Genomic DNA, 24,514 nt, shown 5'->3' with positions numbered 1-24,514 from the left:
CCACATTTAAAAAGATAGTTGTCACGATAAAGAGAAGCTAACGCGTTACTGGATTGTTTACTATGGGGAACCGATTCACGCAGCTCTGGTTAATGATAAAGTTAAAGTAAACAACCGACACCGCTGCACTGACTGTAAAAAGATGGCGAGTGATGAAATTACATTCCATATCATATTCATTTTCAAGGGAACCGGTTTGACTCGTTTACATTATTTTGGGGTCAATCCTCCCCTGAAGCAGAGTCTTGGATTGGTAACTGATTGTTTGGAGACGTATAAAACAGTTTCTATTTTTGTTTTTGTTTTTACTGTTTCAAATAAAATGCTAAACATTGTTTGGCTACTTTGAGCTAACTAATGACGCATGCGCAGCAGGTATTTATAGTGTGAAGGTAGTGATGTGCATTCCAGTTCTTTTAGGTGAACTGAATCTTTAGAATCAGTTCAATCACGTTTTACGGCGAGGTGGCACCGGCTTCAATGGGCATTACCGACACCTACTGGTTGAAATCATATGAACTGAAAAAAGAACGAATCACTGTAGGAAGTGATTCGTTCACTCTCGTTCACTGAAAAGATTCGTTCTTTTGAACGGATTTTTCACTCACGAGCCAACACTATGTGAAGGCAGTGGAACCATTGCACCACACTCGGTGCACGCTAGCAGTGGAAGAAGAGGGCGCCAAAATCTTGCATCAAACTTCCGAGCAAGCTGCTGATGGACCACTAATCCAATACGCGAATGATTCGGAGCAGTTGACGAGGCGCTCTTCCGCCGATATGGAAGAAGCCGACGTTTGGCCATCGACGAATAGTGGAGGTTTGCGTTTGTTAGCTTCGCTTAGCTTAACTCGTTACACAAGTTTACCACGTTGGGAAAGCTTCGCTTGGGCAACTAATGTGTTGTTTTGAGAGTTAAACGCGTCCCTCGTCTCCTCAGACAACGCTCTCGGGTTTGACGACGAATTGAAGCGTTTGTTTTAGCCGTGCTTGGTTTACTTGTGCTACAACGGTGAAGGTGGCAGCAGTCTGGTTGTCATGGCGCATAAAGTGCCAGTAGTAGTTAAAATTTCTTACATCGGTCTTTTAAAAGCCTGCATGATTGCTCAAAATAAATAGAAATTAAAAAAATTAAATTGTGAATGTGGTTTTAGTCGGGACTGAGCAGACTAAGCAATTTAAGGGAATTAAAAAGTTTGGAATTTAGCTTAAACTGTAGGAACGTAGATGTGCATAAACCCATTTAGATTCATTATTTAATGAATGAATTTACATTATTTTGTGTTTGTGTCACGTTTTAAAGCATAATTTCCAACACTGCCATTAACCTATGCCAAACAAGTAAAAATCATAATTGCAATAGATATATGAAAAACACGTCCATAAATATGCGTTAAATGATCTTATCTTGTGCCTCAAACATGACGTAAGCTGTTAGTTCCGGTACATACATTCCTGTTAGTAGTTATTGAGGGTTAAGTACTACTCTTTGCATCATTTTGTCATCTTATAAGACCAAAATATTTGGTACACGTTTAAGGCGATAGAGCCTCTCTGACAGTGTCAAATCAAACTGATTCGATACAATACTGTATGTCCTAAAGACATGGATCCAGACAGTGTAAGCATATGGCCACGTATGGAGCCCTTCCTCCTGGGTGCCCTTCAGGTGAGTGTAAATCAAATGCATTGTCCAGTGTACTGTTACAAAATAACTCAAATGTGAGCCCTGATTACAGGTGGCCCCCTCCTCCAAACTTGGCCTTCACTACCTTCGCAAGATGGCTACCTACGTGCGAACCCGCGATGGCTGCTTCCCCTCCTTGACCTGGCACATGTGGAGGCACATTGCATGTGGGAAGCTGCAGCTTGCAGAAGATCTGGCGTGGCTCTACTTTGAGACCTTTGACCTCTTTACCAGCCAGTCGCCTGGTGACCGACTGGAATGGGCAGAGTGCCTTTCCCAGTGTTCAAGCAAAAGTGAGCTTGACCAGCAGAGGAATGAGGTAAAAACAAAACAAAGTCGAGCACTGTCTGCTGTAACGCTCAGACACTCTCGCTGAACCATAACTCCAGCTCCTGCTGTCACTTGCTAGGCACATATCAGCGTACACAGGTTGGCACGATGACAGATTTGATGCCATTTTTATTCCCCAGAGGTCCGTGGACACGCTGCAGTTTCTCCTCTTCCTCCACATCCAACAGCTGAATTGCGTGTCTCTGCGTAAATCACTCATTGGCGAGGAGTGGCCCAGCCACCGCACACGCTCTCCGGCTCCATCGGAACGCGAGGCCAAGGCCCGTTCGCAAAACAAGGTCGACCTCATGTTCTTTAACGGAATAAAAAATGCTGAACTATAATAAACAAGTCTTGTATCGCTGTTACTACTTTAATTGAGGGGTTTTGGGATGGCAGAGACCTCCGCTCAGATCAAGCACACAATATCAACAGGTGGTCAAAATCACCTGTTGTATGTGTTGTGTTTGTTCAGTAGAACTGGGACGACCAGGCCCACCTGTCCTTTGTGCTGAGCCACCTGGCGGAGCTCCTGGAGCTGCTGGTGGAGCCGAACCAGCTGTCCGAGTCCGGTATGGCCTTGCGTGACTGTCAGGTGTGTGGACCATCCTCTCATGTTAGCTCACAGGACGTTAGCCACGACTGACCCTGTCCGCTCCCAGATCTCCCTGGAGGCTGTGCGCAGCCTGGGCCTACTCCTGGAAGGCTGGGTGCAGCCGGACAGGACTGTCCAACCCGTCCATAAGTTACTGAGTAAAGGTCCGCTCCAGGTGCACGCGGGCTACTGTGCACTCAGCCATTCCTTCCCTTTGCACCAACTTATCTCCTGTCTTCAACATAACCTCACCCTCAATCCATTTGGGATAACATCCTGCCTGCGCTCCGGGAAGCAGCTAGCCTGGGCCCAACAAGGTACCTGAAAAAAAAATTCTACATAGATCTACAATCTCCCTCCTTCAAGCATTCCCTTACTTTATCTCATCTTTCTTGTTGTGTCTAGTGGAGGGGGCTATGAATCGTGCCATGATATCCCGGAACACTCACATGGCCCCAGCAGGTAGCAAGATGGTGCTCATGTCTCGGGTCTGTAAGCAGACCCTGGCCAAGACTTCTGACAAGATGACAGGAGCCAACATTAAGATCCACCGATGCACCGACGCTTACATCTACCTCCTCTCGCCTCTCAGGTCAGCAGATAATTCCAATTTTTTTGAGCGTGTAAATATGCAGTCTTGTTAAATCTGGATGTGATTTGATTGATTTATTTATATGTCAGGTCGGTTATTGTGGACAAGTGCAGAGATTGCACAGTGGTTCTGGGTCCAGTGGAGACAAGCGTGCATGTGCACTGCTGCCAGAATTTGCGCGTAGTGTGCGCGGCGGGCAAGATAATCGTCGGGGCCTCCTCCTGCTGCACGCTCCACGCCTTGACACCCACGCGTCCCCTGCTCCTGCCCGGCAACGCTGACATCATCCTGGGCCCCTTCCACACTTTCTACCCCTCCCTGGAGGACCACATGGCCATCGTAGGGCTGGCGGTGGTCCCCAACGTGTGGGACCAGCCCCTGCTTCTGGGGACTGACCCCGTAAAGCCCTCCACCAACCCAGACCCGGCATGCTACCGTCTCCTGCCCCCAGAGGAGTTCCACATGATGGTGGTGCCTTTCCACATGAAAGGGGACACGTGCGAGGTGCCGGGGGGGTTGGCACCCCGCTATCAGGAAGCGCTCGATGACAAGCAGAAGAGGATACAAACATGGCAGAAAACTGTCATGGAGGCCCAGCTAAACAAGTGAGTGGCTTTTATCTCATAACCAACATGGAACAATTAATTTGTTAAGTCCTATTCATTATTTATTCAAAAAGAAATGACCCCAAAACAGAAGTATAAGAATTGTGTTGTAAGTTTGCATGAGAGTAGTTTTTCAATGGAAGACCGAAAAACAGCACCAACCATGAGTAGGTTGCCTTTTGTGCACCTATTGCAAAGTTGTAATTGCTCCATTTTATACAGGAAATCCCAAACCAATTGTCATACACCGACTGTATGGTAGCTGTATTTTTCCATTTCATGACTGTAGTGGTTCAATGGAGAAATGAAGCCAATAGTCAATAACAATGTGAAAGGTTGCAGTTGTGTGTCACTGTTGCTCGAGGGACTATGCATTCCCTGTCACCCTGACTGGTCAGTGTAACACATATGACAAGGATTAATGTCCTTCATAAATTAAATGCATTGCGACACACAGTCAAAATGTTATTTTAAGATTTTTCTTTTTAAATAATTGTCTGTTAATCTGTATTTTTCCTGCCAAAAATTGCCATCAGCCTCAAAAAATTGTATATAAAAAAAAATATATATATATATGGATATATATTTTCTTTCTGTAGGGAGCAGAAGTGCAAGTTCCAGGACCTGGTGCAAGCAAAGTTCCACGAGTGGCTCCTGGAGTCGGGACACAGGCAGGAATTGGACAGCCTGATCCCGAACCCCGCGTCCTTGCTGCAGGTCTCCAACGGTGCCCCGGTGGACGACCGGTCGGTGAACAACGACATGTATTCAAAGACAGGAGGAGCAGTGGCACAGTCGCCGATGGCTTGTTGAACTGTTTTCCTCACAGGTTAGTTGTATTTATTTCAGATCAAGAAGTTGTCCTGGACATTCACAGCATAAATATGAAGGGACCAAGGCCCCATTTTTGTTTTGAATGTGTTAATGGATGGTCAATGATGTAGACTACATGCTGTGTTCTGCCTTCAAACTAATTAAGGGAAATGTAGCAATTTTGATTTGTTATGTAATTATGAAACTAGCACTGAATAGAGCACAGACCACCACAATTGAATCCATAGATGCTCAGAATATAAACAATTTGAAAACACTTAATATGTAGGGAAGCATGGAGGCACATTGGCAGCTTCACGAGCAAAACAGTTTCCCACCCTTGCTTTAATTGATACTCCTTTGCAAATGTATTCACGTATTCATGAATAATTGTACTTCACAACTGAAATTAAGTGCTCATGTAATTTGTTTGGCTACATTATTTTCAATAATTGGAAAAATGGTTCATAAATGCGACTTTGCAGATCCTAATGTTGACTGTTATCAACATCAGTGTTGATTCACTCATGTGCCAACCAACCACGTGTGATTCAAAGTATATTTTTCTATTAGTCACTGGAATTATAATGTATGTTATATTTTTGTGTTATTTTATTCATTCTAAAGACATTGTTTGCACTTCATACCTTCAATCTCAAGGTTAGCTTCCTCTGTACATAGTAAGGCATTCAAAAAAAAAAAACCTGTCATTGGAGGTAAAACAATGAATGAATGCTGCTGTCACACTCTTCTGTGCTTTTAAACATCTATTATATTGTCATAAAAAAAATAAAGATGTTCACTTCTATGTATGAGTCTTGTGCTATTTTCAAATTTGTAATGATACACACCAATTTGAATGATTTATCAAATATATTGTGCAAATAAATGATGCTACGACAGTAACTGGATGCATCCACAAGGCAGAAATAAGTCCTGAGTTGGCAGCTCCTCCCTTGCCAGGTGGGGGCAACCCAGCTGGCACGTGCGATATGGTGTTGGGAGGGCAGGCGCTGGATGTGGTTGGTGGGTAAGTGGGGTCATTGGACGCTTACCATGCCCGGCATTCTTTATGCCGTAATCCTTCCTCGCTTTTCTGGAAAATCTGAATAGTGCTAGAATCACTGACTCGATTTTTGGATCTCATTTTCATGACAAAGCGATTGTTCCTCTGTTTGCCTCCCACTGTTGGCGCTCCCCAATGCGGCAGGACTGGCTATAAAAGGGAGAGCTCGAGGTTTGAGTGCAACATCGAGACCTCAGGGCAAACACCAACCATTGCCGCCACTTTCGCATCACAGAGGCTGCACTACTCCAAGATGGGCAGGGTGAGTTTAGGCAAAGACCTTGGCCGTTTACGTCGAGTTTTCCAACTGGGCCTTGGGATTTAATTCCTCCAAATCCAAACGTCATTCTTGACTGGAGGCGGCAAATCACCAAGTCAGCTGGTTTTAAAGATGCCACTGGCAGTGCAGTGGTTCCCATAACTGGCATGGGATCCATTTCCATTAAAGATGGAATTCTGTCTTACATACTCTCCCGTCCCGCAGATCGTCTTCTACGAGGACAAGAACTTCCAGGGTCACCGGTACGAGTGTGACAGCGACTGCTCCGACTTCCACACCTACTTGAGTCGCTGCAACTCCATCCGCGTGGAGAGCGGCGCTTGGGTGGTGTACGAGCGGCCCAACTACCTGGGTTACCAATACGTCCTGACCCGAGGCGAGTACCCCGAGTACCAGCGCTGGATGGGCCTCAACGACCGCCTCAGCTCCTGCAAGATGATCCACTTTGTGAGTGTTGTACCCTCATTCACTTGAGTGTAATTAACAAAGTACAATACTTTGCACGTTAGGGAGATATTTAACTTTAAAGGGAGTAGTCCAGCTAACCCAACTGTCCCTGTATTAGAGCAGAACATGTGATTACTGTTGTCCAGCTAACCCAACCCCTGCAGCTACCTTCAGGGTCAGCACCAGTCAACCCATCCCCCCGAAAAATCAATCTACTTTGACAAGGGCCATATAGGATCGATTTTGTATCTCCGGGCAAACAACCAATCGAAGCCTCCGCAAATTATGTCAGATCCCAGTTTTGCGTTATCCTTCTGAGTCCTTTACTTGTCTATCCCCTTTCCTCTCATCATTCCAGACCAGCGGGGGTGGCTACAAGATGCAGCTGTACGAGAAGGCCGACTTTGGGGGCAAGGCTTTTGAGGCCACAGAGGACTGCCCCTCGCTTCTGGAGAAGTTCCGCTGGAGGGAGGTGAACTCGTGCAAGGTCTTTGACGGCTGGTGGGTGTTCTACGAGCACCCCAACTACCGCGGCCGCCAGTACTTCCTGGAGAAGGGCGAGTACCGCAAGCCCGGCGACTGGGGCGCGGCCAGTGCTGCAATCCAATCCTACAGGCGCCTCACTGAATGAGTTGCCACTCACCCCTCTGTGCCCGAGGCAATCATGCTACATTCTAATCCCTGACAGGAAATGAGAAAATTGTGAACTGGGGTCAACAAAATAAAAGCCTGTCAAGAAAGCAGACAAAGATGTGTCGAATTTTGCAGTTTTATCTGTACTTTTGCAAACAATAATTTGGTATACTGTACATCCTTCAAAACCCTAACCCACCAAAACACAACCTCATCTAACCCCCCCAATCTGAAACCTTACTTTAAAAACCTTAAACCTGCCTTGAAACCTTAACCATGGCTTGGAACTACAATTTGAAATGCTAACTTGAAAATCTAACCCTGGCTTGAAACCATACCTGTCTTAAACCCCTAATTTGAAACCCTACTTTTAAAGCATAACTCTGGCTTGAAGCAGAAACTAGATTTTTGTTGTTGTCAGTTTTGTAAACATTCAGATTAGGTGACAAACTCTTGCTCAGTCACATCGGAGCACCTTAAAGTTTGTTAAGTTCCCATCAGTGCCGGGCCGAGGTCCACGCTGACAAGTTGAGGGTTAAAATGTGTCCCAAAGGAGAAACAGTTCCCTCCTCCACCAATCAGGATCAGCTGAGCTTCTTTTTGGACCACCAACTCAGAGCAGAAGGAGTGCAACATGAGAGGCCGAGGCACCGATGACTAAAAACGGGAGAAGCACCAATGAGATTCCCGACAAGTCCGCACGGTGAAATCAAAGTACTTTGAACTGACCGTGAGCAGACGGAATTCGGTGCTGCAGCGCCTGGAAAGGTCGATCACGGCCACTCCTGGCACGCTGTCTGAATGCAGCCAGACTCCGCCCACCACAATCAGGCGATCGCCAATCACATGGGCACCATGCGAATATCTACAATACAGTTAACTTGGAATATTTAAATATTACATTATTGTCACCTCAGATGAATGGGTGTGTAGTAACCACAAGCAGGCATGTACTTTCATTCTTTTTATATAACAGTGAGATGAAATGGATTATGGCTGTGAGGAACCCACCTGGGACAAGGAGGGGGCTGAACATCTATCGTCTCCCAGCAGAAGCCTCTCTCATTTGGCTTCATCACCACGATGTCCCCGAGCGGCTCTCCCCTTTTTCCGTGCCCTCCGAACAGGACCAGCCCTCCCTGGTAGGAACATGCTGAATGGGAATGCCGGGCCTCTGGTGCAGCACCTTCTACTGCCACCTGGAAAAAAAGGTATGGACGTTAAGCACAGCAAATGTTTTACTCTTTGAAATTTAATTTTTTTACATTTCTGTCATAAACCCAGGAAAACACCAATCGTCCGGTCTTCCGGTTTATTTCATGCAAGGAAGGAGTAACTTCACAAAGCAGTAGTGCGAGACCGTATTCAAGATCCTCCGCCCTGCTACCTTGACTTCTGTTGTACGTTAAATTCCCGGCGGCCATGGCGATCGCATTTCAGGCCACCATGGACACAGGATGGATGAAAGACAATAATATAAGACCAATAACTTGGTCAGATTTCTCAAATCTTGCTACGGCAGACACTCAAGGTGCGGTCAAAGAAAACCTCGTCGGCCGTAGTGAATCTGCATAATCTCTTCCTTACAATTATGTTTAACAGCCAATAGAGAACAATCACAACCTCAGTCCAATGTTGCTGATCCAGATTCAGGAAATAGCCATCACCCAAAACTGTTGCGGACTCATTTTTTCCACCAAAGATAAACAAGAAGTTTTTCCCTACAGAAAAACAAAGATGTTTATTTTTTTTTATATCATTTAGAAAGGAAAACACAACAACTGCTGCTAAAGTTTACCTTTATGAGAGACTAGAGTGGCAGAGTGTCTCCATCTAGGCGGTGGATGAGCACCTGTACACGTCATCTGCTCCTCATGGACTTCAAGTCCATCCTCAGTACCTGGTGAACTTTCATATTTGAAGTTGACTTTGACAAGGCCTCCGATCGGGTTGACGGGAGAAGCGCGCCCTCCGTACATTACAGCGACTCTCCCAGAAATAGAAGTAACACTATGGTAGAGGCGAACACCTGACAGAAAGCAAAAAGAAAATGTTTTGCTTGATGCTATGAACATGAATTGCTCCAAATTCAGATTAACTCACTCGAATGGGTTGATGGTTTGACATGGAAGGATTTCCATCCTTCAGGGCCCCGGTGCAGGACTTGACTCTGAGCCCCTCGGCCGGTCCTGCAGGAGCCTCCGGTAAGCAGGATGTGTCCTCCAATCAACAACGTTGAGGCCATCCCGAAACCCTCCACGCAAACTGGTTCCATTTTCACAGTGAGGTCAGTGGCGCTCCAAGATGGACACTGGAATAGCACTGAAGGACAGAGCAAAAGTAATCCCATACAGGTTTAAGACAAAACAGGTAAGAACAGCAATGCGCACCTGCAGGATGGACTAGCAGAGACTGCGCTGTGAGAGAACCTCGAGATGCGGTGAGGATGAAGTAGTGCGAGCATTTCTGGTGCCATTCCTGACCAATATTAGAGATGGGTCCGAGTTATGACATTTCGAGGTTACGAGTAGCAAGCATTTGATATACCACTCATGCACACTATAGTATTATTGTCAACCAAAGATTTCTGGTACAGTATGACCCACAAAACCCACAAATCAGTCTTTCGTCTTAACTAACCTCGTACTCATCAAAAGGTTCCAAACTTTCCACTCGGTGTCTCTCATCATCTGGAATTAGCCTGAGGAAGAACTCGTTCATATCCAAACACACACACTGCTCCCATCCCTGAATACAACAAAAAGAGCAATGACACACACTCATTGAATCAATGTTGTAAATAAATCGAAATCAACTCATTTGTACTCTATCGCTAACCAAAGCAGCAGCACCTAGCAAAGGATGTGTTGGAAACTGGCGTATTAAAAATAATCTTACGTGAAGACATTTAGCGACAATTAGCTTCGCGGCAGACCGTCACGATTGCTCCGCCATGTTGTATGTGTTCATATTTACACATTTCCAAGACAGTTGTTTTCATTTCGTTTTTTTAACTCTGCTTTTATTTGACCTAAATGTAACAATTATACTTGTGTTTGGATAGTATTCAGTACACTAAGTTAAAAGCTTGGACAAAAAAACTTGTAAGTCAGCATATAACCGTAATATTGTTTAATAATAGTCGAAAAGGATGGCAGGGAAATTAGGTGTAAATGTGCAAATACTAGCCTTGTCAAGAAATCTCCGCTTTTGTGCGTCAGTGTCGGGATATTGTCGAAGCGCGTGCAGAGTGGAATTCAGTTTCAGGAAATGCTCCTGCATGATGCGACCAAATGGATCTTGGGGATGGATCTGCTCGTACATCACAAAAAGAGACTGGGGCAAGAGCCGCGCCGCCCAACTAATGATGTCATCGGACCTGAAGGAACATCATTTTCATCAATTACGATTGCCGCAACCTCTTAAAAGCACAAGACCGAGCTTTGTGATATTCACCGTTGTGTTTCCATGTAGGTGAGCACCACTTCGGAAAGAATCAGAGTAGGAGCAGTCGGGTCCAGTCCCGCCTTTACCAGAGTTTCTTCTACATGGGAATCATGTCTCACATCCACTCCTAGCAGGACGTACTGACTGCTCGACACGTACAAAGGCCCTACAGACACATTTATGATCAGCTATGTAGCAAATGTATAATGTCAATGCATCAATGCAGGATTTCACCTATCAAAGAAAGTACATGGTGGGAGTCCAACATTTGCGACAACGACACATTGGACTGGATCAGAGCCGCCTTACGCCGAGTCACGTCTGGGAAATCTACTTCAAACACGACTGCCTTGTTGAGTGCCGCGTCTCCGTACAGGCGGAAATATAGCGAGTCGAAGCCGGCGCCCAAAGACAAAATCTACAGGACAGAAAAATAGAAGTTGTTATTAAATGGGGATGATAATAATAATTAAAAAAAACAACAATGAGATGGATTTCGGTAAACGTTAACTTGCTTGTCTCTTGGCACAATGTTGTGTGACTTGCAGGAAGGTCCGCACACAGTGGTCCACTGCCCTCCAGCGCACATAGTAACCCCTACATCATATTTAACACAATAGTGTATGTTTTACTGTCATTAGTATGTGATGCAAGGCTGTTTATAATCATGTTGTGATTGACAGGTGTTAATGTGTATTAATGTTATTACACCCTGTTTAACATATTTTATTCATGAAGCATATCATTGGCGGCAAATGGAATCTTCACATTTTTTTTTTCATGAAAAAACAAAACGACACTAAATAGCACGTGGGTTGAATTAATATTGAATAGTCAAAAAGAGAAACTCAATTTTAACACTTTGGCATTTTTAAAAATAGGAAACACACACTGAGCAGTAGTATCATCCATCCATCATTATCTGAACCATTTTATAATAAATGAAAATATATATAAAAATGACTGAATCTGGATGGAGATTTCTGCCTGAGAGTAATGGTATATTTTGTTCCACAATATGGGGCCATTTACTCGCTTACCAGTGCAACATGTGGGGCTAGTGGCGCAATGGATAACGCGTCTGACTACGGATCAGAAGATTCTAGGTTAGACTCCTGGCTAGCTCGATTTCATCTTTTGAAATAATATTCAGCACATTTTATGCAATTTCATCCTGGGGATGGGGCCAGCCCGTCGCTACATCGTGTAGGGCTAGTGGCGCAATGGATAACGCGTCTAACTACGGATTAGAAGATTCTAGGTTCGACTCCTGGCTAGCTCGTTCCAATTTTTGAAATCTTCTTGCGTATTTAATGCAAGTTGATTGTGCGGATGGGGTTCGCCTGCCTGAATTCCATGTGAGGCTAGTGGCGCAATGGATTACACGTCTGACTACGGATCAGAAGATTCTAAGTTCGACTCCTGGCTAGCTCAATTCCACTTTTTCAAATCCTCTTGCACATTTTATGCAAGTTGATCGTGGGGATGGGGTTGGCCTGCCTGAATTCCGTGTGGGGCTAGTGGCGCAATGGATAACGCGTCTGACTACGGATCAGAAGATTCTAGGTTCGACTCCTGGCTAGCTCGTTCCACTTTTTGAAATCCTCTTGCATAGCGTATTTTATGCAAGTTGATCGTGGGGATGGGGTTTGCCTCTCTGAAAACCGTGTGGGGCTAGTGGCGCAATGGATAACGCGTCTGACTACGAATCAGAAGATTCTAGGTTCGATTCCTGGCTAGCTCGTTCCACTTTTTGAAATCTTCTTGCATAGCGTATTTTGTGCAAGTTGATTGTGGGGATGGGGTTGGCCTACATGTATTCCATGTGGGGCTAGTGGCGCAATGGATAACGCGTCTGACTACGGATCAGAAGATTCTAGGTTCGACTCCTGGCTAGCTCGATTTCATCTTTTGAAATAATATTCAGCACATTTTATGCAATTTCATCCTGGGGATGGGGCCAGCCCGTCGCTACATCGTGTAGGGCTAGTGGCGCAATGGATAACGCGTCTGACTACGGATTAGAAGATTCTAGGTTCGACTCCTGGCTAGCTCATTCCACTTTTTGAAATCTTCTTGCATAGCGTATTTTGTGCAAGTTGGTTGTGGGGATGGAGTTGGCCTGCCTGTATTACGTGTGGGGCTAGTGGCGCAATGGATAACGCGTCTGACTACGGATCAGAAGATTCTAGGTTCGACTCCTGGCTAGCTCATTCCACTTTTTGAAATCTTCTTGCATAGCGTATTTTGTGCAAGTTGGTTGTGGGGATGGAGTTGGCCTGCCTGTATTACGTGTGGGGCTAGTGGCGCAATGGATAACGCGTCTGACTACGGATCAGAAGATTCTAGGTTCGACTCCTGGCTAGCTTGAATCCACTTTTTGAAATCCTCTTGCATAGCGTATTTTATGCAAGTTGATCCTGGGGATGGGGCTGGCCTCTATGAATCCCGTGTGGGGCTAGTGGCGCAATGGATAACGCGTCTGACTACGAATCAGAAGATTCTAGGTTCGACTCCTGGCTAGCTCATTCCACTTTTTGAAATCTTCTTGCATAGCGTATTTTGTGCAAGTTGGTTGTGGGGATGGAGTTGGCCTGCCTGTATTACGTGTGGGGCTAGTGGTGCAATGGATAACGCGTCTGACTACGGATCAGAAGATTCTAGGTTCGACTCCTGGCTAGCTCGATTCCACTTTTTGAAATCGTCTTGCATAGCGTATTTTATGCAAGTTGATCGTGGGGATGGGGTTAACCTGTCTGAAAACCGTGTGGGGCTAGTGGCGCAATGGATAACGCGTCTGACTACGAATCAGAAGATTCTAGGTTCGACTCCTGGCTAGCTCGTTACACTTTTTGAAATCTTCTTGCATAGCGTATTTTGTGCAAGTTGGTTGTGGGGATGGGGTTGGCCTGCCTGTATTACGTGTAGGGCTATTGGCGCAATGGATAACGCGTCTGACTACGGATCAGAAGATTCTAGGTTTGACTCCTGGCTAGCTCAATTACACTTTTTAAAATCCTCTTGCAGCGTGTATTTTATGCAAGTTGATCGTGGGGATGGTGTTTGCCTGTCTGAAAACCGTGTGGGGCTAGTGGCGCAATGGATAACGCGTCTGACTACGAATCAGAAGATTCCAGGTTCGACTCCTGGCTAGCTCGATTCCACCTTTTGAAATCATATTCAGCACATTTTATGCAATTTCATCCTAGGGATGGCGCCAGCCCGTCGCTACATCGTGTCGGGCTAGTGGCGCAATGGATAACGCGTCTGACTACGAATCAGAAGATTCTAGGTTCGACTCCTGGCTAGCTCGTTCCACTTTTTGAAATCTTCTTGCATAAGCGTATTTTGTGCAAGTTGATCGTGGGGATGGGGATGGCCTGCCTGATATCCGTGTGGGGCTAGTGGCGCAATGGGTAACGCTTCTGACTACGGATCAGAAGATTCTAGGTTCGACTCCTGGCTAGCTCGAGTCCACCTTTTGAAATCATATTCAGCACCTAGCTCGTCCCACTTTTTGATATCTTCTTGCATAGCGTATTTTGTGCAAGTTGATTGTGGGGATGGGCTTGGCCTACCTGTATTCCGTGTGGGGCTAGTGGCGCAATGGATAACGCGTCTGACTACGGATCAGAAGATTCCAGGTTCAACTCCTGGCTAGCTCGATTTCATCTTTTGAAATAATATTCAGCACATTTTATGCAATTTCATCCTGGGGTTGGGGCCAGCCCGTCACCACATCGTGTAGGGCTAGTGGCGCAATGGATAACGTGTCTGACGACGGATCAGAAGATTCTAGGTTCGACTCCTGGCTAGCTCAATTCCACTTTTTAAAATCCTCTTGCATCGCGTATTTTATGCAAGTTGATCGTGGGGATGGGGTTTGCCTGTCTGAAAATCGTGGGGTGCTAGTGGCGCAATGGATAACGCGTCTGACTACGGATCAGAAGATTCTAGGTTCGACTCCTGGCTAGCTCAATTCCATATTTTGAAATCCTCTTGCATAGCGTATTTTATGCAAGTTAATCCTGGGGATGGGGCTGGCCTCTATGGATCCCGCGTGGGCTTGTGGCGCAATGGATAACGCGTCTGACTACGAATCAGAAGATTCTAGGTTCAACTCCTGGCTAGCTCGATTCCACCTTTTGAAATCATATTCAGCACATTTTATGCAATTTCATCCTTGGGATGGGGCCGGCCCGTCACTACATTGTGTCGGGCTAGTGGCGTAATGGATAACGCGTCTGACTACGAATCAGAAGATTCTAGGTTCGACTCCTGGCTAGCTCGTTCCACTATTTGAAATCTTCTTGCATAGCGTATTTTGTGCAAGTTGATCGTGGGGATGGGGTTTGCCTGCTTGATATCCGTGTGGGGCTAGTGGCGCAATGGATAACGCGTCTGACTACGGATCAGAAGATTCTAGGTTCGACTCCTGGCTAGCTCGATTCCACCTTTTGAAATAATATTCAGCACATTTTATGCAATTTCAACCTGGGGATGGCGCCAGCCCGTCACTACATCGTGTAGGGCTAGTGGCGCAATGGATAACGCATCTGACTACGAATCAGAAGATTCTAGGTTCGACTCCTGGCTAGCTCGTTCCACTATTTGAAATCTTCTTGCATAGCGTATTTTGTGCAAGTTGATTGTGGGGATGGGGTTGGCCTACATGTATTCCATGTGGCGCAATGGATAACGCGTCTGACTACGAATCAGAAGATTCTAGGTTCAACTCCTGGCTAGCTCGATTCCACCTTTTGAAATCATATTCAGCACATTTTATGCAATTTCATCCTTGGGATGGGGCCGGCCCGTCACTACATTGTGTCGGGCTAGTGGCGTAATGGATAACGCGTCTGACTACGAATCAGAAGATTCTAGGTTCGACTCCTGGCTAGCTCGTTCCACTATTTGAAATCTTCTTGCATAGCGTATTTTGTGCAAGTTGATCGTGGGGATGGGGTTTGCCTGCTTGATATCCGTGTGGGGCTAGTGGCGCAATGGATAACGCGTCTGACTACGGATCAGAAGATTCTAGGTTCGACTCCTGGCTAGCTCGATTCCACCTTTTGAAATAATATTCAGCACATTTTATGCAATTTCAACCTGGGGATGGCGCCAGCCCGTCACTACATCGTGTAGGGCTAGTGGCGCAATGGATAACGCATCTGACTACGAATCAGAAGATTCTAGGTTCGACTCCTGGCTAGCTCGATTCCACCTTTTGAAATCATATTCAGCACATTTTATGCAATTTCATCCTTGGGATGGGGCCGGCCCGCCACTACATTGTGTCGGGCTAGTGGCGCAATGGATAACGCGTCTGACTACGAATCAGAAGATTCTAGGTTCGACTCCTGGCTAGCTCGTTCCACTTTTTGAAATCTTCTTGCATAGCGTATTTTGTGCAAGTTGATTGTGGGGATGGGGCCTGCCTGATATCCGTGTGGGGCTAGTGGCGCAATGGATAACGCGTCTGACTACGGATCAGAAGAGTCTAGGTTCGACTCCTGGCTAGCTCGATTCCACCTTTTGAAATAATATTCAGCACATTTTATGCAATTTCATCCTGGGGATGGCGCCAGCCCGTAGTTACATTGTGTAGGGCTAGTGGCGCAATGGATAACGCGTCTGACTACGGATCAGAAGATTCTAGGTTCGACTCCTGGCTAGCTCGATTCCACCTTTTGAAATAATATTCAGCACATTTTATGCAATTTTATCCTGGGGATGGCGCCAGCCCGTTGCTACACCGTGTAGGGCTAGTGGCGCAATGGATAACGCGTCTGACTACGGATCAGAAGATTCTAGGTTCGACTCCTGGCTAGCTCGATTCCACCTTTTGAAATAATATTCAGCACATTTTATGCAATTTCATCCTGGGGATGGCGCCAGCCCGTTGCTACATCGTGTAAGGCTAGTGGCGCAATGGATAACGCGTCTGACTACGGATCAGAAGATTCTAGGTTTGACTCCTGGCTAGCTCGATTCCACTTTTTGAAATCCTCTTGCAGCGTATTTTATGCAAGTGGATCGTGGGGATGGCGTTTGCCTGTCTGAAAACCGCGTGGGGCTAGTGGCGCAATGGATAACGCGTCTGACTACGGATCAGAAGATTCTAGGTTCGACTCCTGGCTAGCTCGTACCCACCTTTTGAAATACTCCTGCAAATCGCATTCAGTATATTCTATGCAACTTCATCCTTCCACAATGCACAACTAAACAACATTTTGCACAGCTCTTCCAATCGAACTGCCTTACGGAGCACATTTCGCATATTATTCCAAGCATGTGATATGACATCACGTGTTCCTGCAGGCAGCACACATTCATTTGTTATTACGCCAGTTGTGTCTGCGTCTACGTGAATGTGTTGTGTGTTGACTGACAAACAGGGGAGCTTTGTGCCTGACCTGTTGATGAGTGGCGATCTCCTCGCCACTTTGCACACGAAGTGCTGCTGAAAGCAATCGTGGAAGTAGCCCTGGGCTGCAGCAGACACTTTGCTCACCACGCTGCTGTCATTGGTCCCTTGCACCTAAGAAGACCAACAAGAATTTGAAAGCATCACGAGCCTGCATTCAAGTGTGTGTAAGTAAAAGTCCCATGTGAAGAACCTCACCGCTGTGTCCGAACCCTTCTGCTTCTTCCCGTTCGTCATGCCTTAAATTAGCACTCACGTTACTTTCAAATACTACAACGTACTAATTTTACTGATTTGTCCATGGATAATATGTGTGGCAAGAGTTCAAATTATAGCTCACTGGTGCTCACTGCGAGTGTTGGCTCGTGAGTGAACGATCCGTTTAAAAGAACTAATCTTTTCAGTGAACGAGAGTGACCGAATCACTTGGTAAAATGATTCGTTCTTTTTTCAGTTCATATGACTTCAACCAGTAGGTGTCGGTAATGCCCATTGAAGCTGGTGCCACCTCGCCGTAAAACAAAACGAAGAAGAAAATTACGTCACTTCCCGTTCACGAACGAGGCGCGAATTGCTTTTCCCGTTCACCAACGAACGTATCAGTGAGTGAACAAATCAGTCAGTGAGTGATTCGCGTTTCCAGTTCATCGCGAGAAATGATCAGTGAGGGGACGAATCCTGACTTTCCCGTTCGCGAACGAGTCAATGGGTCAACTGCCCTCCTTCCTTCCCGTGTATCAACGGATCAGTCAGTGAACGTGTTGCGTCTCCCTCCTGGCGTGAACTATGTAAGCCAGAATGTAGATTTACGATTTGCCAAGGAAACCACTCACTGAAACACCACTTCTTTTATGCGCGTTTTCTCCAAGCGAACGGCTAACTTTATTGCATGTAGGGATGCGCCGTTATGCAACAACGGGGAGATTATGCTTCTCTTTGGGTAATCTTGATTTTATAACACTTGTAGTAGTTTTTAAATAACGTGTATGCATATATACGCCTAAATATTGTTGTCCAATATATCTACTGCAATTTCGCATTGGATTGCTGGTTTGAAATTTACTTTTAATATTATTATTTTTAATAAACATTTATGTTGAAACTTGTTTGGTGTTTTATTCCTTGTTTTTATATTCGCCAATTAAACATTTGGTTAACTGCTTTATATGACAATATGTGTAGGTACACCTCATGGACACTTCAATAGGTACACGACACGAGGTAAAATAAAATAAATAAATAAAAAAGAATAAATAAATAAGAAAGTGTAGCGAACGATTCGGTGAACGATTCTTTTGAACAAACCTTTTGAGTGAACCGATTCTAAATATTCATTTCACTTTAAACTGGAATGCACATCACTAGTACAAAAAAGTGCAGATGGCCACAGGCTGCCAGGTCGAAATAGCTGACTGGTTAGTGACACGGGCTCTTGCTTGGTAAGAACTTGGTTCAATCCCCGGTGTGTGCATGTACCTATACGTGCTTTTAGACTTGGAACCTCGCTTTGTATGCGTTTTCTACGTTCAGCTCCTGCAGAACGTGAAAATGAACCAAATCTTTTCACGCAGGTGTGTTTAACGAGGGTAACCTGGAAAACATATTGGAACGCGGCCCCGAGGACTAGAGCTTGACACCTGTGACCTTTGACCATGATATTTCCCCAATAAAGTGGTCTGTTATTAGGTACACTTGAAAATGGCGGTGTACCTAATGGAGTGTCCGTGTGATTCCCTCGTTAAGCGCACCTGCGTGAAAAGTTTTAGCTCCTGCAGAACGTAAAAGGAGCTAAAACTTTTCACGCAGGTGCACTTAACGAGGGAATCACACGGACACTCCATTAGGTACACCGCCATTTTCAAGTGTACCTAATAGGCCACTTTATTGGGGAAATATCATGGTCAAAGGTCACAGGTGTCAAGCTCTAGTCCTCGGGGCCGCGTTCCAATATGTTTTCCAGGTTACCCTCGTTAAGCGCACCTGCGTGAAAAGTTTTAGCTCCTGCAGAACGTAAAAGGAGCTAAAACTTTTCACGCAGGTGCACTTAACGAGGGAATCACACGGACACTCCATTAGGTACACCGCCATTTTCAAGTGTACCTAATAGGCCACTTTATTGGGGAAATATCATGGTCAAAGGTCACAGGTGTCAAGCTCTAGTCCTCGGGGCCGCGTTCCAATATGTTTTCCAGGTTACCCTCGTTAAGCGCACCTGCGTGAAAAGTTTTAGCTACTTTTACGTTCTGCAGGAGCTAAAACTTTTCACGCAGGTGCGCTTAACGAGGGAATCACACGGACACTCCATTAGGTACACCGCCATTTTCAAGTGTACCTAATAACAGGCCACTTTATTGGGGAAATATCATGGTCAAAGGTCACAGGTGTCAAGCTCTAGTCCTCGGGGCCGCGTTCCAATATGTTTTCCAGGTTACCCTCGTTAAGCGCACCTGCGTGAAAAGTTTTAGCTCCTGCAGAACGTAAAAGGAGCTAAAACTTTTCACGCAGGTGCGCTTAACGAGGGAATCACACGGACACTCTATTAGGTACACCGCCATTTTCAAGTGTACCTAATAACAGACCACTTTATTGGGGAAATATCATGGTCTAAGGTCACAAGTGTCAAGCTCTAGTCCTCGGGGCCGCGTTCCAATATGTTTTCCAGGTTACCCTCGTTAAGCGCACCTGCGTGAAAAGTTTTAGCTACTTTTACGTTCTGCAGGAGCTAAAACTTTTCACGCAGGTGCGCTTAACGAGGGAATCACACGGACACTCCATTAGGTACACCGCCATTTTCAAGTGTACCTAATAACAGGCCACTTTATTGGGGAAATATCATGGTCAAAGGTCACAGGTGTCAAGCTCTAGTCCTCGGGGCCGCGTTCCAATATGTTTTCCAGGTTACCCTCGTTAAGCGCACCTGCGTGAAAAGTTTTAGCTCCTGCAGAACGTAAAAGGAGCTAAAACTTTTCACGCAGGTGCGCTTAACGAGGGAATCACACGGACACTCCATTAGGTACACCGCCATTTTCAAGTGTACCTAATAACAGGCCACTTTATTAGGGAAATATCATGGTCAAAGGTCACAGGTATCAAGCTCTAGTCCTCTGGGCCGCGTTCGAATATGTTTTCCAGGTTACCCGCGTTAAACACACCTGCGTGAAAAGATTTTGTTCATTTTCACATTCTGCAGGAGCTAAACGTAAAAAACGCATACAAAGCGAGGTTCCAAGTCTAAAAGCACGTATAGGTATATGCGCACACCTGGGATTGAACCAAGTTCTTAGAGAGCAAGAGCCCGTGTCACTAACCAGTCAGCTATTTCGACCTGGCAGCCCAAGGCCGTCTGCACTTTTTTGTACTAGTGATGTGCATTCCAGTTTAAAGTGAACTGAATATTTAGAATCGGTTCACTCAAAAGGTTTGCTCAAAAGAATCGTTCACCGAATCGTTCACTACACTTTCTTATTTATTTATTTATTCTTTTTTTTTTATTTTACCTCGTGTCGTGTACCTTTTGAAGTGTCCATGAGGTGTACCTACACATATTGTCATATAAAGCAGTTAACCAAATGTTTAATTGGCGAATATAAAAACAAGGAATAAAACACCAAACAAGTTTCAACATAAATGTTTATTAAAAATAATAATATTAAAAGTAAATTTCAAACCAGCAATCCAATGCGAAATTGCAGTAGATATATTGGACAACAATATTTTGACGTATATATGCATACACGTTATTTAAAAACTACTACAAGTGTTATAAAATCAAGATTACCCAAAGAGAAGCATTATCTCCCCGTTGTTGCATAACGGCGCATCCCTACATGCAATAAAGTTAGCCGTTCGCTTGGAGAAAACGCGCATAAAAGAAGTGGTGTTTCAGTGAGTGGTTCTTTCTTTACATTCTGGCTTACACAGTTCACGCCAGGAGGGAGACGCAACACGTTCACTGACTGATCCGTTGATACACGGGAAGGAACGAGGGCAATTGACCCATTGACTCGTTCGCGAACGGGAAAGTCAGGATTCGTTCCCTCACTGATCATTTCTCGCGATGAACTGGAAATGCGAATCACTCACTCACTGATTTGTTCACTCACTGATACGTTCGTTGGTGAACGGGAAATGCAATTCGCGACTCGTTCGTGAACGGGAAGTGACGTCATTTTCTTCTTCGTTTTGTTTTACGGCGAGGTGACACCAGCTTCAATGGGCATTACCGACACCTACTGGTTGAAGTCATATGAACTGAAAAAAGAACGAATCACTTTAGGAAGTGATAAATCACTTCCTAAAGTGATTCGTTCACTCTCGTTCACTGCAAAGATTCGTTCTTTTGAGCCAATTATTATTATTATTATTATTAATTGGGGGGGGGGGGGTGTAGTTGTAAGATCAGTGTGTGTGTGTGGGGGGGGGGGGGGGGTGATTCGTTGAACAATTCGTTTGAACGAATCTTTTGAGTGAACTGATTCTAAAGATTCAGTTCACTTAAAAGAACTGGAATGCACATCTCTACTCACTGCTCCCCGTTGACAGCTTCTATGCCTCACAGCGCCACCGAGTGGCCTGGAGAACGCCTCAACCCTTGACGCCGCAGCAATTATAAACTGGTTAATTGTTTTTTTATATACTGCTTGGGCATTTCATTTGGACCACCCCTCCCCCAGTCCAATTTGCCCTCTACAACGTCTCGCTGCATGACAAATAATCATTTATTTATTGTGAAAGCACGTAAGCAGCATTTTGACATGCATCTCTTGGGCTTGTTTGACAATGCGGCAGACATGCAGCGCGCATGCGCGATTTCCCCAACAGGAAGCGTTTGGCGTCAGCCAGCTGATGTTGCTACATTGAAGTCAACGGTCACGGGAAGCGACACTATTTACGGTAAGTGTCTTTGACCCCCCTCTCACAGTAATAAGATTCAAGCAAAAAAAGACGTCATCGTGTTATGAAATTGCTGTCAAATATTTGATATCATTAGCAGGTTAGCGTTTTTCTGACGTCCAAGCTGAAGTGGACATATATAGCCGGTCTCATGCTAGCAACCAAACAAATGATAACATCTGATGGCGTCACCACACGAATCAACAAGGAAGCTAATGAAATGCTTGCCTGCAGGGTGTATTGTTCTGTGACAAGATTGCGGTATTGTTTCCAACATTGTTTGCAAAGACAGGAGAAACAGCACTTCTAATAATGTGTTTGTATAGTGTGGAATTTCAGGTGATTTAAATATTTTCAGATCAGTCAAAAACACTTCACCCACATCGTTAAGCAAAATGAAAAATTTGCATTGTAAATGTGTCATCCTGATATGTGAAAAAAAGCATTTACATGTAATAATGCATGCATGTCCTGTAACCGAAAGAAACAAAACAAACTATCATTAGAACTCTAACTATGTCGACAATCAGTCTCTTTTTATTTCTTAGAGGACCAGCTAGCTGCCCACCATAAGGGCCGGATTTTTTCTATCCTCAGTGGCCTTATTGCTTCACCTCGGAATGGTTCATGAAACAAGTTGTCAACATGTTAGATGAAAGTGTGAAATATTCACCAACTGTCTACAAACCAGGAAATAGCAGACCCTGTGATGACCTTGTTCTCTGTGATTGGTTGCAACAGAGCACACGGGATATAACCAGCAAGGCTTGACCGTACAGGTTGGAGGCTGAGCGACGGCGACCTTCCCCCGACGGCACCCTGACACGGGTCGCTATGAGCTCCCGAGGGAGTGGCGGCCGCTCCAATGGCGCGCTGCAGCAAACCAAGATCTGCCAGTTCAAGTTGGTGCTGCTGGGTGACATGGCAGTAGGCAAGTCCAGTCTGGTGCTACGCTTCGTCAAGGGGCAGTTTGACGAGTTTCAGGAGACCACCATAGGAGGTGAGGGCTGCGGGGATCATGATGAAAATCAATCTGTGTTTATTATTCACATTTGGAATAAAATATGTTTTTGTGTGTCACAGCTGCCTTCCTGGCTCAGTCAGTGTGTTTAGATGACACCACTGTCAAGTTTGAGATCTGGGACACAGCAGGACAGGAGCGTTACCACAGCCTGGCACCCATGTACTACCGAGGCGCTCAGGCTGCCATCGTAGTTTTTGACATCACCAAGCCGGTATGCAACACGCACATTCCATTCACAATGTAGTGAAGAGATGTACCTAATAAAGTGGTTGATAATTATTTACTATTTCTTGTGCTGTGCTGTCATCCACTTTATGGTGTGTGTTGTTTTGTTGACGTGTACAGGAAACCTTTGAGAGGGCCAAGGCCTGGGTGAAGGAGCTGCAGAGGCAGGCCAGTCCCAACATTGTCATCGCTTTGGCGGGCAACAAGGCAGACTTGGCTGAGAAGAGACTAGTAGAGTATGAGGTAATTAAAACAAAAGAACTACTAAGACCTCAAATGAAAACAACATAGCTGTTTTTGTGAAGGCAAAAGTATTGATAGTGCTCTATAATCGAATTTCATAAATCCATGACACCTCGTCAAACATTAGCTTCGACGCATATGTGTCTGGAAAAAGTGTGCAATTTTTAAATGCCATGTGTAGATATTGGATTATGTACCATTACTGGTAACCTTCTGTGGTGTTATCACAAAAAAGCCAAAGAAAAATGCCAACCCCTCAAAAGCACAAACCTTATTTCCTGACGTCCCGCATGACAATCGTATTTTTCCCCCCTCACTTTGAGTTGAATTCAAAAGTGTTCAACGTTTCTCTCCTAATGGCAAAGGAAGCGCAGACGTACGCCGATGACACGAGCCTGCTCTTCATGGAAACGTCGGCCAAGACGGCCATGAACGTCAACGAGCTTTTCCTGGCCATCGGTGAGTTGCTTTATATTTGTGTCTAATTTCTTGAATTGCAGTGTTAATTTGGGCTTACTTCTGCTAAAACAACTGAATCGTAAAGTGTCTATTGCAACGGATTGCCGAGATCGAAGTTTGTGTTGATACTTGTGTCCTTGCAGCCAAAAAGATGCCAAAAACAGACACCCAAAACCCAACACACGCAGCGCGACATCGAGGGGTCAACCTTCAGGACCCTGACGCCCACTCCACCAGAGCTTGCTGCGGCGGGAACTAGACCACGCCCCCCCCATCATGTACTACCATGTGAACTCCATCACCACAATCCCGCTCCAAAAGTATCCCTTCTTCCTCAGCTAACCGTCTTGAACAATCATCCTCATCAGTGAATGAAGCCTGCCGAGAAAAAGGGAAAGCAACTACAAAAATGGAGGACACAAATTGTGTATATTCTGCCTTGCATCATTTCAGCTTGACTCCTGCCTGATAACCTACACTTGTACAAAACCAACAAGCAAAGAACGAAGCAATATGATGTGGTAAAATAAAAGAGGCTAAATGTGCTTGACACGCTTCATCTGTCTGGTCATCTGGGTCCGAAAACTAACCAGCACAGTTTATGTGTTTTATGTTTTTGTATTCATATAAGACCCCATACATGTCCGACAGTAAAAAGCAAAATACATGCCATTGCTCTCACACCATAGCGACAATAAAGGCATGAGCCACAATGCGTTTGCTGACATTACTTTTTTTTTTTTTTTTG

General features: G+C 45.2%; 4 protein-coding genes and 28 non-coding genes across 36 annotated transcripts; 31 read left to right on the top strand and 1 right to left on the bottom strand.

Annotated features, from left to right (window-relative positions):
• The first annotated feature begins 36 nt into the window (after nt 1-36).
• On the top strand, nt 37-5,428 carry tbccd1 (TBCC domain containing 1). 3 transcript variants are annotated; one of them, XM_037240205.1, is made up of 9 exons: nt 37-273; nt 1,605-1,669; nt 1,740-2,006; nt 2,158-2,316; nt 2,496-2,612; nt 2,680-2,929; nt 3,018-3,204; nt 3,294-3,809; nt 4,409-5,428. In XM_037240205.1, exons 2-9 carry the CDS (start codon nt 1,607-1,609, stop codon nt 4,620-4,622), a joined length of 1,773 nt encoding a protein of 590 aa, XP_037096100.1. In that variant the 5' UTR covers nt 37-273; nt 1,605-1,606; the 3' UTR covers nt 4,623-5,428. The 3 variants fall into 3 exon arrangements, with proteins under 3 accessions (XP_037096100.1, XP_037096096.1, XP_037096099.1); XM_037240201.1 differs by lacking the exon at nt 37-273 and adding an exon at nt 623-820; XM_037240204.1 differs by lacking the exon at nt 37-273 and adding an exon at nt 827-953.
• On the bottom strand, nt 5,217-17,315 carry lcmt2 (leucine carboxyl methyltransferase 2). Of its 2 annotated transcripts, XM_037240200.1 has the most exons (15): nt 17,121-17,315; nt 16,912-17,036; nt 11,011-11,092; nt 10,730-10,913; nt 10,505-10,661; nt 10,238-10,427; nt 9,689-9,796; nt 9,439-9,526; nt 9,152-9,370; nt 8,847-9,077; nt 8,672-8,769; nt 8,060-8,247; nt 7,778-7,913; nt 7,524-7,705; nt 5,217-6,396 (listed from the first exon to the last, which is right to left on the bottom strand). In XM_037240200.1, the coding sequence occupies exons 1-14, from the start codon at nt 17,157-17,159 to the stop codon at nt 7,535-7,537; spliced, it is 2,016 nt and encodes a 671-aa protein (XP_037096095.1). In that variant the 5' UTR covers nt 17,160-17,315; the 3' UTR covers nt 5,217-6,396; nt 7,524-7,534. The 2 variants fall into 2 exon arrangements, with proteins under 2 accessions (XP_037096095.1, XP_037096094.1); XM_037240199.1 differs by lacking the exon at nt 5,217-6,396 and having other exon boundaries at nt 7,171-7,705.
• crygs2 (crystallin, gamma S2) lies at nt 5,615-7,139 on the top strand. The gene is made up of 5 exons (XM_037239246.1): nt 5,615-5,652; nt 5,833-5,950; nt 6,137-6,415; nt 6,596-6,600; nt 6,779-7,139. The coding sequence occupies exons 1-5, from the start codon at nt 5,615-5,617 to the stop codon at nt 7,044-7,046; spliced, it is 708 nt and encodes a 235-aa protein (XP_037095141.1). The 3' UTR covers nt 7,047-7,139.
• trnar-acg lies at nt 11,550-11,622 on the top strand. Its single transcript has one exon. It is a non-coding gene; the product is annotated as a tRNA-Arg (tRNA).
• Nucleotides 11,705-11,777, top strand: trnar-acg. The gene has a single exon. It is a non-coding gene; the product is annotated as a tRNA-Arg (tRNA).
• trnar-acg lies at nt 12,010-12,082 on the top strand. Its single transcript has one exon. It is a non-coding gene; the product is annotated as a tRNA-Arg (tRNA).
• Nucleotides 12,167-12,239, top strand: trnar-acg. Its single transcript has one exon. It is a non-coding gene; the product is annotated as a tRNA-Arg (tRNA).
• On the top strand, nt 12,324-12,396 carry trnar-acg. Its single transcript has one exon. It is a non-coding gene; the product is annotated as a tRNA-Arg (tRNA).
• On the top strand, nt 12,479-12,551 carry trnar-acg. The gene has a single exon. It is a non-coding gene; the product is annotated as a tRNA-Arg (tRNA).
• Nucleotides 12,636-12,708, top strand: trnar-acg. The gene has a single exon. It is a non-coding gene; the product is annotated as a tRNA-Arg (tRNA).
• trnar-acg lies at nt 12,793-12,865 on the top strand. Its single transcript has one exon. It is a non-coding gene; the product is annotated as a tRNA-Arg (tRNA).
• Nucleotides 12,951-13,023, top strand: trnar-acg. The gene has a single exon. It is a non-coding gene; the product is annotated as a tRNA-Arg (tRNA).
• trnar-acg lies at nt 13,108-13,180 on the top strand. The gene has a single exon. It is a non-coding gene; the product is annotated as a tRNA-Arg (tRNA).
• On the top strand, nt 13,266-13,338 carry trnar-acg. Its single transcript has one exon. It is a non-coding gene; the product is annotated as a tRNA-Arg (tRNA).
• Nucleotides 13,581-13,653, top strand: trnar-acg. Its single transcript has one exon. It is a non-coding gene; the product is annotated as a tRNA-Arg (tRNA).
• On the top strand, nt 13,736-13,808 carry trnar-acg. The gene has a single exon. It is a non-coding gene; the product is annotated as a tRNA-Arg (tRNA).
• On the top strand, nt 13,894-13,966 carry trnar-acg. Its single transcript has one exon. It is a non-coding gene; the product is annotated as a tRNA-Arg (tRNA).
• Nucleotides 14,088-14,160, top strand: trnar-acg. Its single transcript has one exon. It is a non-coding gene; the product is annotated as a tRNA-Arg (tRNA).
• On the top strand, nt 14,401-14,473 carry trnar-acg. Its single transcript has one exon. It is a non-coding gene; the product is annotated as a tRNA-Arg (tRNA).
• trnar-acg lies at nt 14,558-14,630 on the top strand. The gene has a single exon. It is a non-coding gene; the product is annotated as a tRNA-Arg (tRNA).
• Nucleotides 14,713-14,785, top strand: trnar-acg. The gene has a single exon. It is a non-coding gene; the product is annotated as a tRNA-Arg (tRNA).
• On the top strand, nt 14,870-14,942 carry trnar-acg. Its single transcript has one exon. It is a non-coding gene; the product is annotated as a tRNA-Arg (tRNA).
• On the top strand, nt 15,025-15,097 carry trnar-acg. The gene has a single exon. It is a non-coding gene; the product is annotated as a tRNA-Arg (tRNA).
• Nucleotides 15,328-15,400, top strand: trnar-acg. The gene has a single exon. It is a non-coding gene; the product is annotated as a tRNA-Arg (tRNA).
• On the top strand, nt 15,485-15,557 carry trnar-acg. The gene has a single exon. It is a non-coding gene; the product is annotated as a tRNA-Arg (tRNA).
• Nucleotides 15,640-15,712, top strand: trnar-acg. The gene has a single exon. It is a non-coding gene; the product is annotated as a tRNA-Arg (tRNA).
• On the top strand, nt 15,795-15,867 carry trnar-acg. The gene has a single exon. It is a non-coding gene; the product is annotated as a tRNA-Arg (tRNA).
• trnar-acg lies at nt 15,948-16,020 on the top strand. Its single transcript has one exon. It is a non-coding gene; the product is annotated as a tRNA-Arg (tRNA).
• Nucleotides 16,103-16,175, top strand: trnar-acg. The gene has a single exon. It is a non-coding gene; the product is annotated as a tRNA-Arg (tRNA).
• On the top strand, nt 16,258-16,330 carry trnar-acg. Its single transcript has one exon. It is a non-coding gene; the product is annotated as a tRNA-Arg (tRNA).
• On the top strand, nt 16,569-16,641 carry trnar-acg. The gene has a single exon. It is a non-coding gene; the product is annotated as a tRNA-Arg (tRNA).
• Nucleotides 17,316-21,700: 4,385 nt separating the features above from the next.
• Nucleotides 21,701-24,496, top strand: rab5b (RAB5B, member RAS oncogene family). Of its 2 annotated transcripts, none has more exons than XM_037240212.1 (6): nt 21,701-21,815; nt 22,557-22,815; nt 22,899-23,050; nt 23,185-23,307; nt 23,673-23,766; nt 23,910-24,496. In XM_037240212.1, exons 2-6 carry the CDS (start codon nt 22,650-22,652, stop codon nt 24,023-24,025), a joined length of 651 nt encoding a protein of 216 aa, XP_037096107.1. In that variant the 5' UTR covers nt 21,701-21,815; nt 22,557-22,649; the 3' UTR covers nt 24,026-24,496. The 2 variants fall into 2 exon arrangements, with proteins under 2 accessions (XP_037096107.1, XP_037096108.1); XM_037240213.1 differs by having other exon boundaries at nt 21,713-21,815; nt 22,595-22,815.
• The last annotated feature ends 18 nt before the right edge of the window (nt 24,497-24,514 follow it).

The sequence above is a fragment of the Syngnathus acus genome, chromosome 21 (assembly GCF_901709675.1).
Source record: "Syngnathus acus chromosome 21, fSynAcu1.2, whole genome shotgun sequence".
NCBI lineage: Eukaryota > Metazoa > Chordata > Actinopteri > Syngnathiformes > Syngnathidae > Syngnathus > Syngnathus acus.
Note: the sequence above shows the minus strand (reverse complement) of the source record. Positions and strands in the feature narration are given on the sequence as shown.

Excerpts from the sequence above, each read along its gene's own strand:
- lcmt2 (XM_037240200.1), bottom strand. The coding sequence starts at position 17,159 with ATGACGAACGGGAAGAAGCAGAAGGGTTCGGACACAGCG. Across the intron at positions 17,037-17,120 it reads AGAAGGGTTCGGACACAGCG|GTGCAAGGGACCAATGACAG; the intron begins GTGAGGTTCTTC and ends TGGTCTTCTTAG. Across the intron at positions 11,093-16,911 it reads AGATCGCCACTCATCAACAG|GGGTTACTATGTGCGCTGGA; the intron begins GTCAGGCACAAA and ends AATATGATGTAG.
- crygs2 (XM_037239246.1), top strand. The coding sequence starts at position 5,615 with ATGGTGTTGGGAGGGCAGGCGCTGGATGTGGTTGGTGG. Across the intron at positions 5,653-5,832 it reads GCGCTGGATGTGGTTGGTGG|GACTGGCTATAAAAGGGAGA; the intron begins GTAAGTGGGGTC and ends CCAATGCGGCAG. Across the intron at positions 5,951-6,136 it reads ACTACTCCAAGATGGGCAGG|ATGGAATTCTGTCTTACATA; the intron begins GTGAGTTTAGGC and ends TTTCCATTAAAG.
- rab5b (XM_037240212.1), top strand. The coding sequence starts at position 22,650 with ATGAGCTCCCGAGGGAGTGGCGGCCGCTCCAATGGCGCGCTGCAGCAA. Across the intron at positions 22,816-22,898 it reads TCAGGAGACCACCATAGGAG|CTGCCTTCCTGGCTCAGTCA; the intron begins GTGAGGGCTGCG and ends TGTGTGTCACAG. Across the intron at positions 23,308-23,672 it reads AGAGACTAGTAGAGTATGAG|GAAGCGCAGACGTACGCCGA; the intron begins GTAATTAAAACA and ends CTAATGGCAAAG.
- tbccd1 (XM_037240201.1), top strand. The coding sequence starts at position 781 with ATGGAAGAAGCCGACGTTTGGCCATCGACGAATAGTGGAG. Across the intron at positions 821-1,604 it reads GCCATCGACGAATAGTGGAG|ACATGGATCCAGACAGTGTA; the intron begins GTTTGCGTTTGT and ends TATGTCCTAAAG. Across the intron at positions 3,810-4,408 it reads ATGGAGGCCCAGCTAAACAA|GGAGCAGAAGTGCAAGTTCC; the intron begins GTGAGTGGCTTT and ends TTCTTTCTGTAG.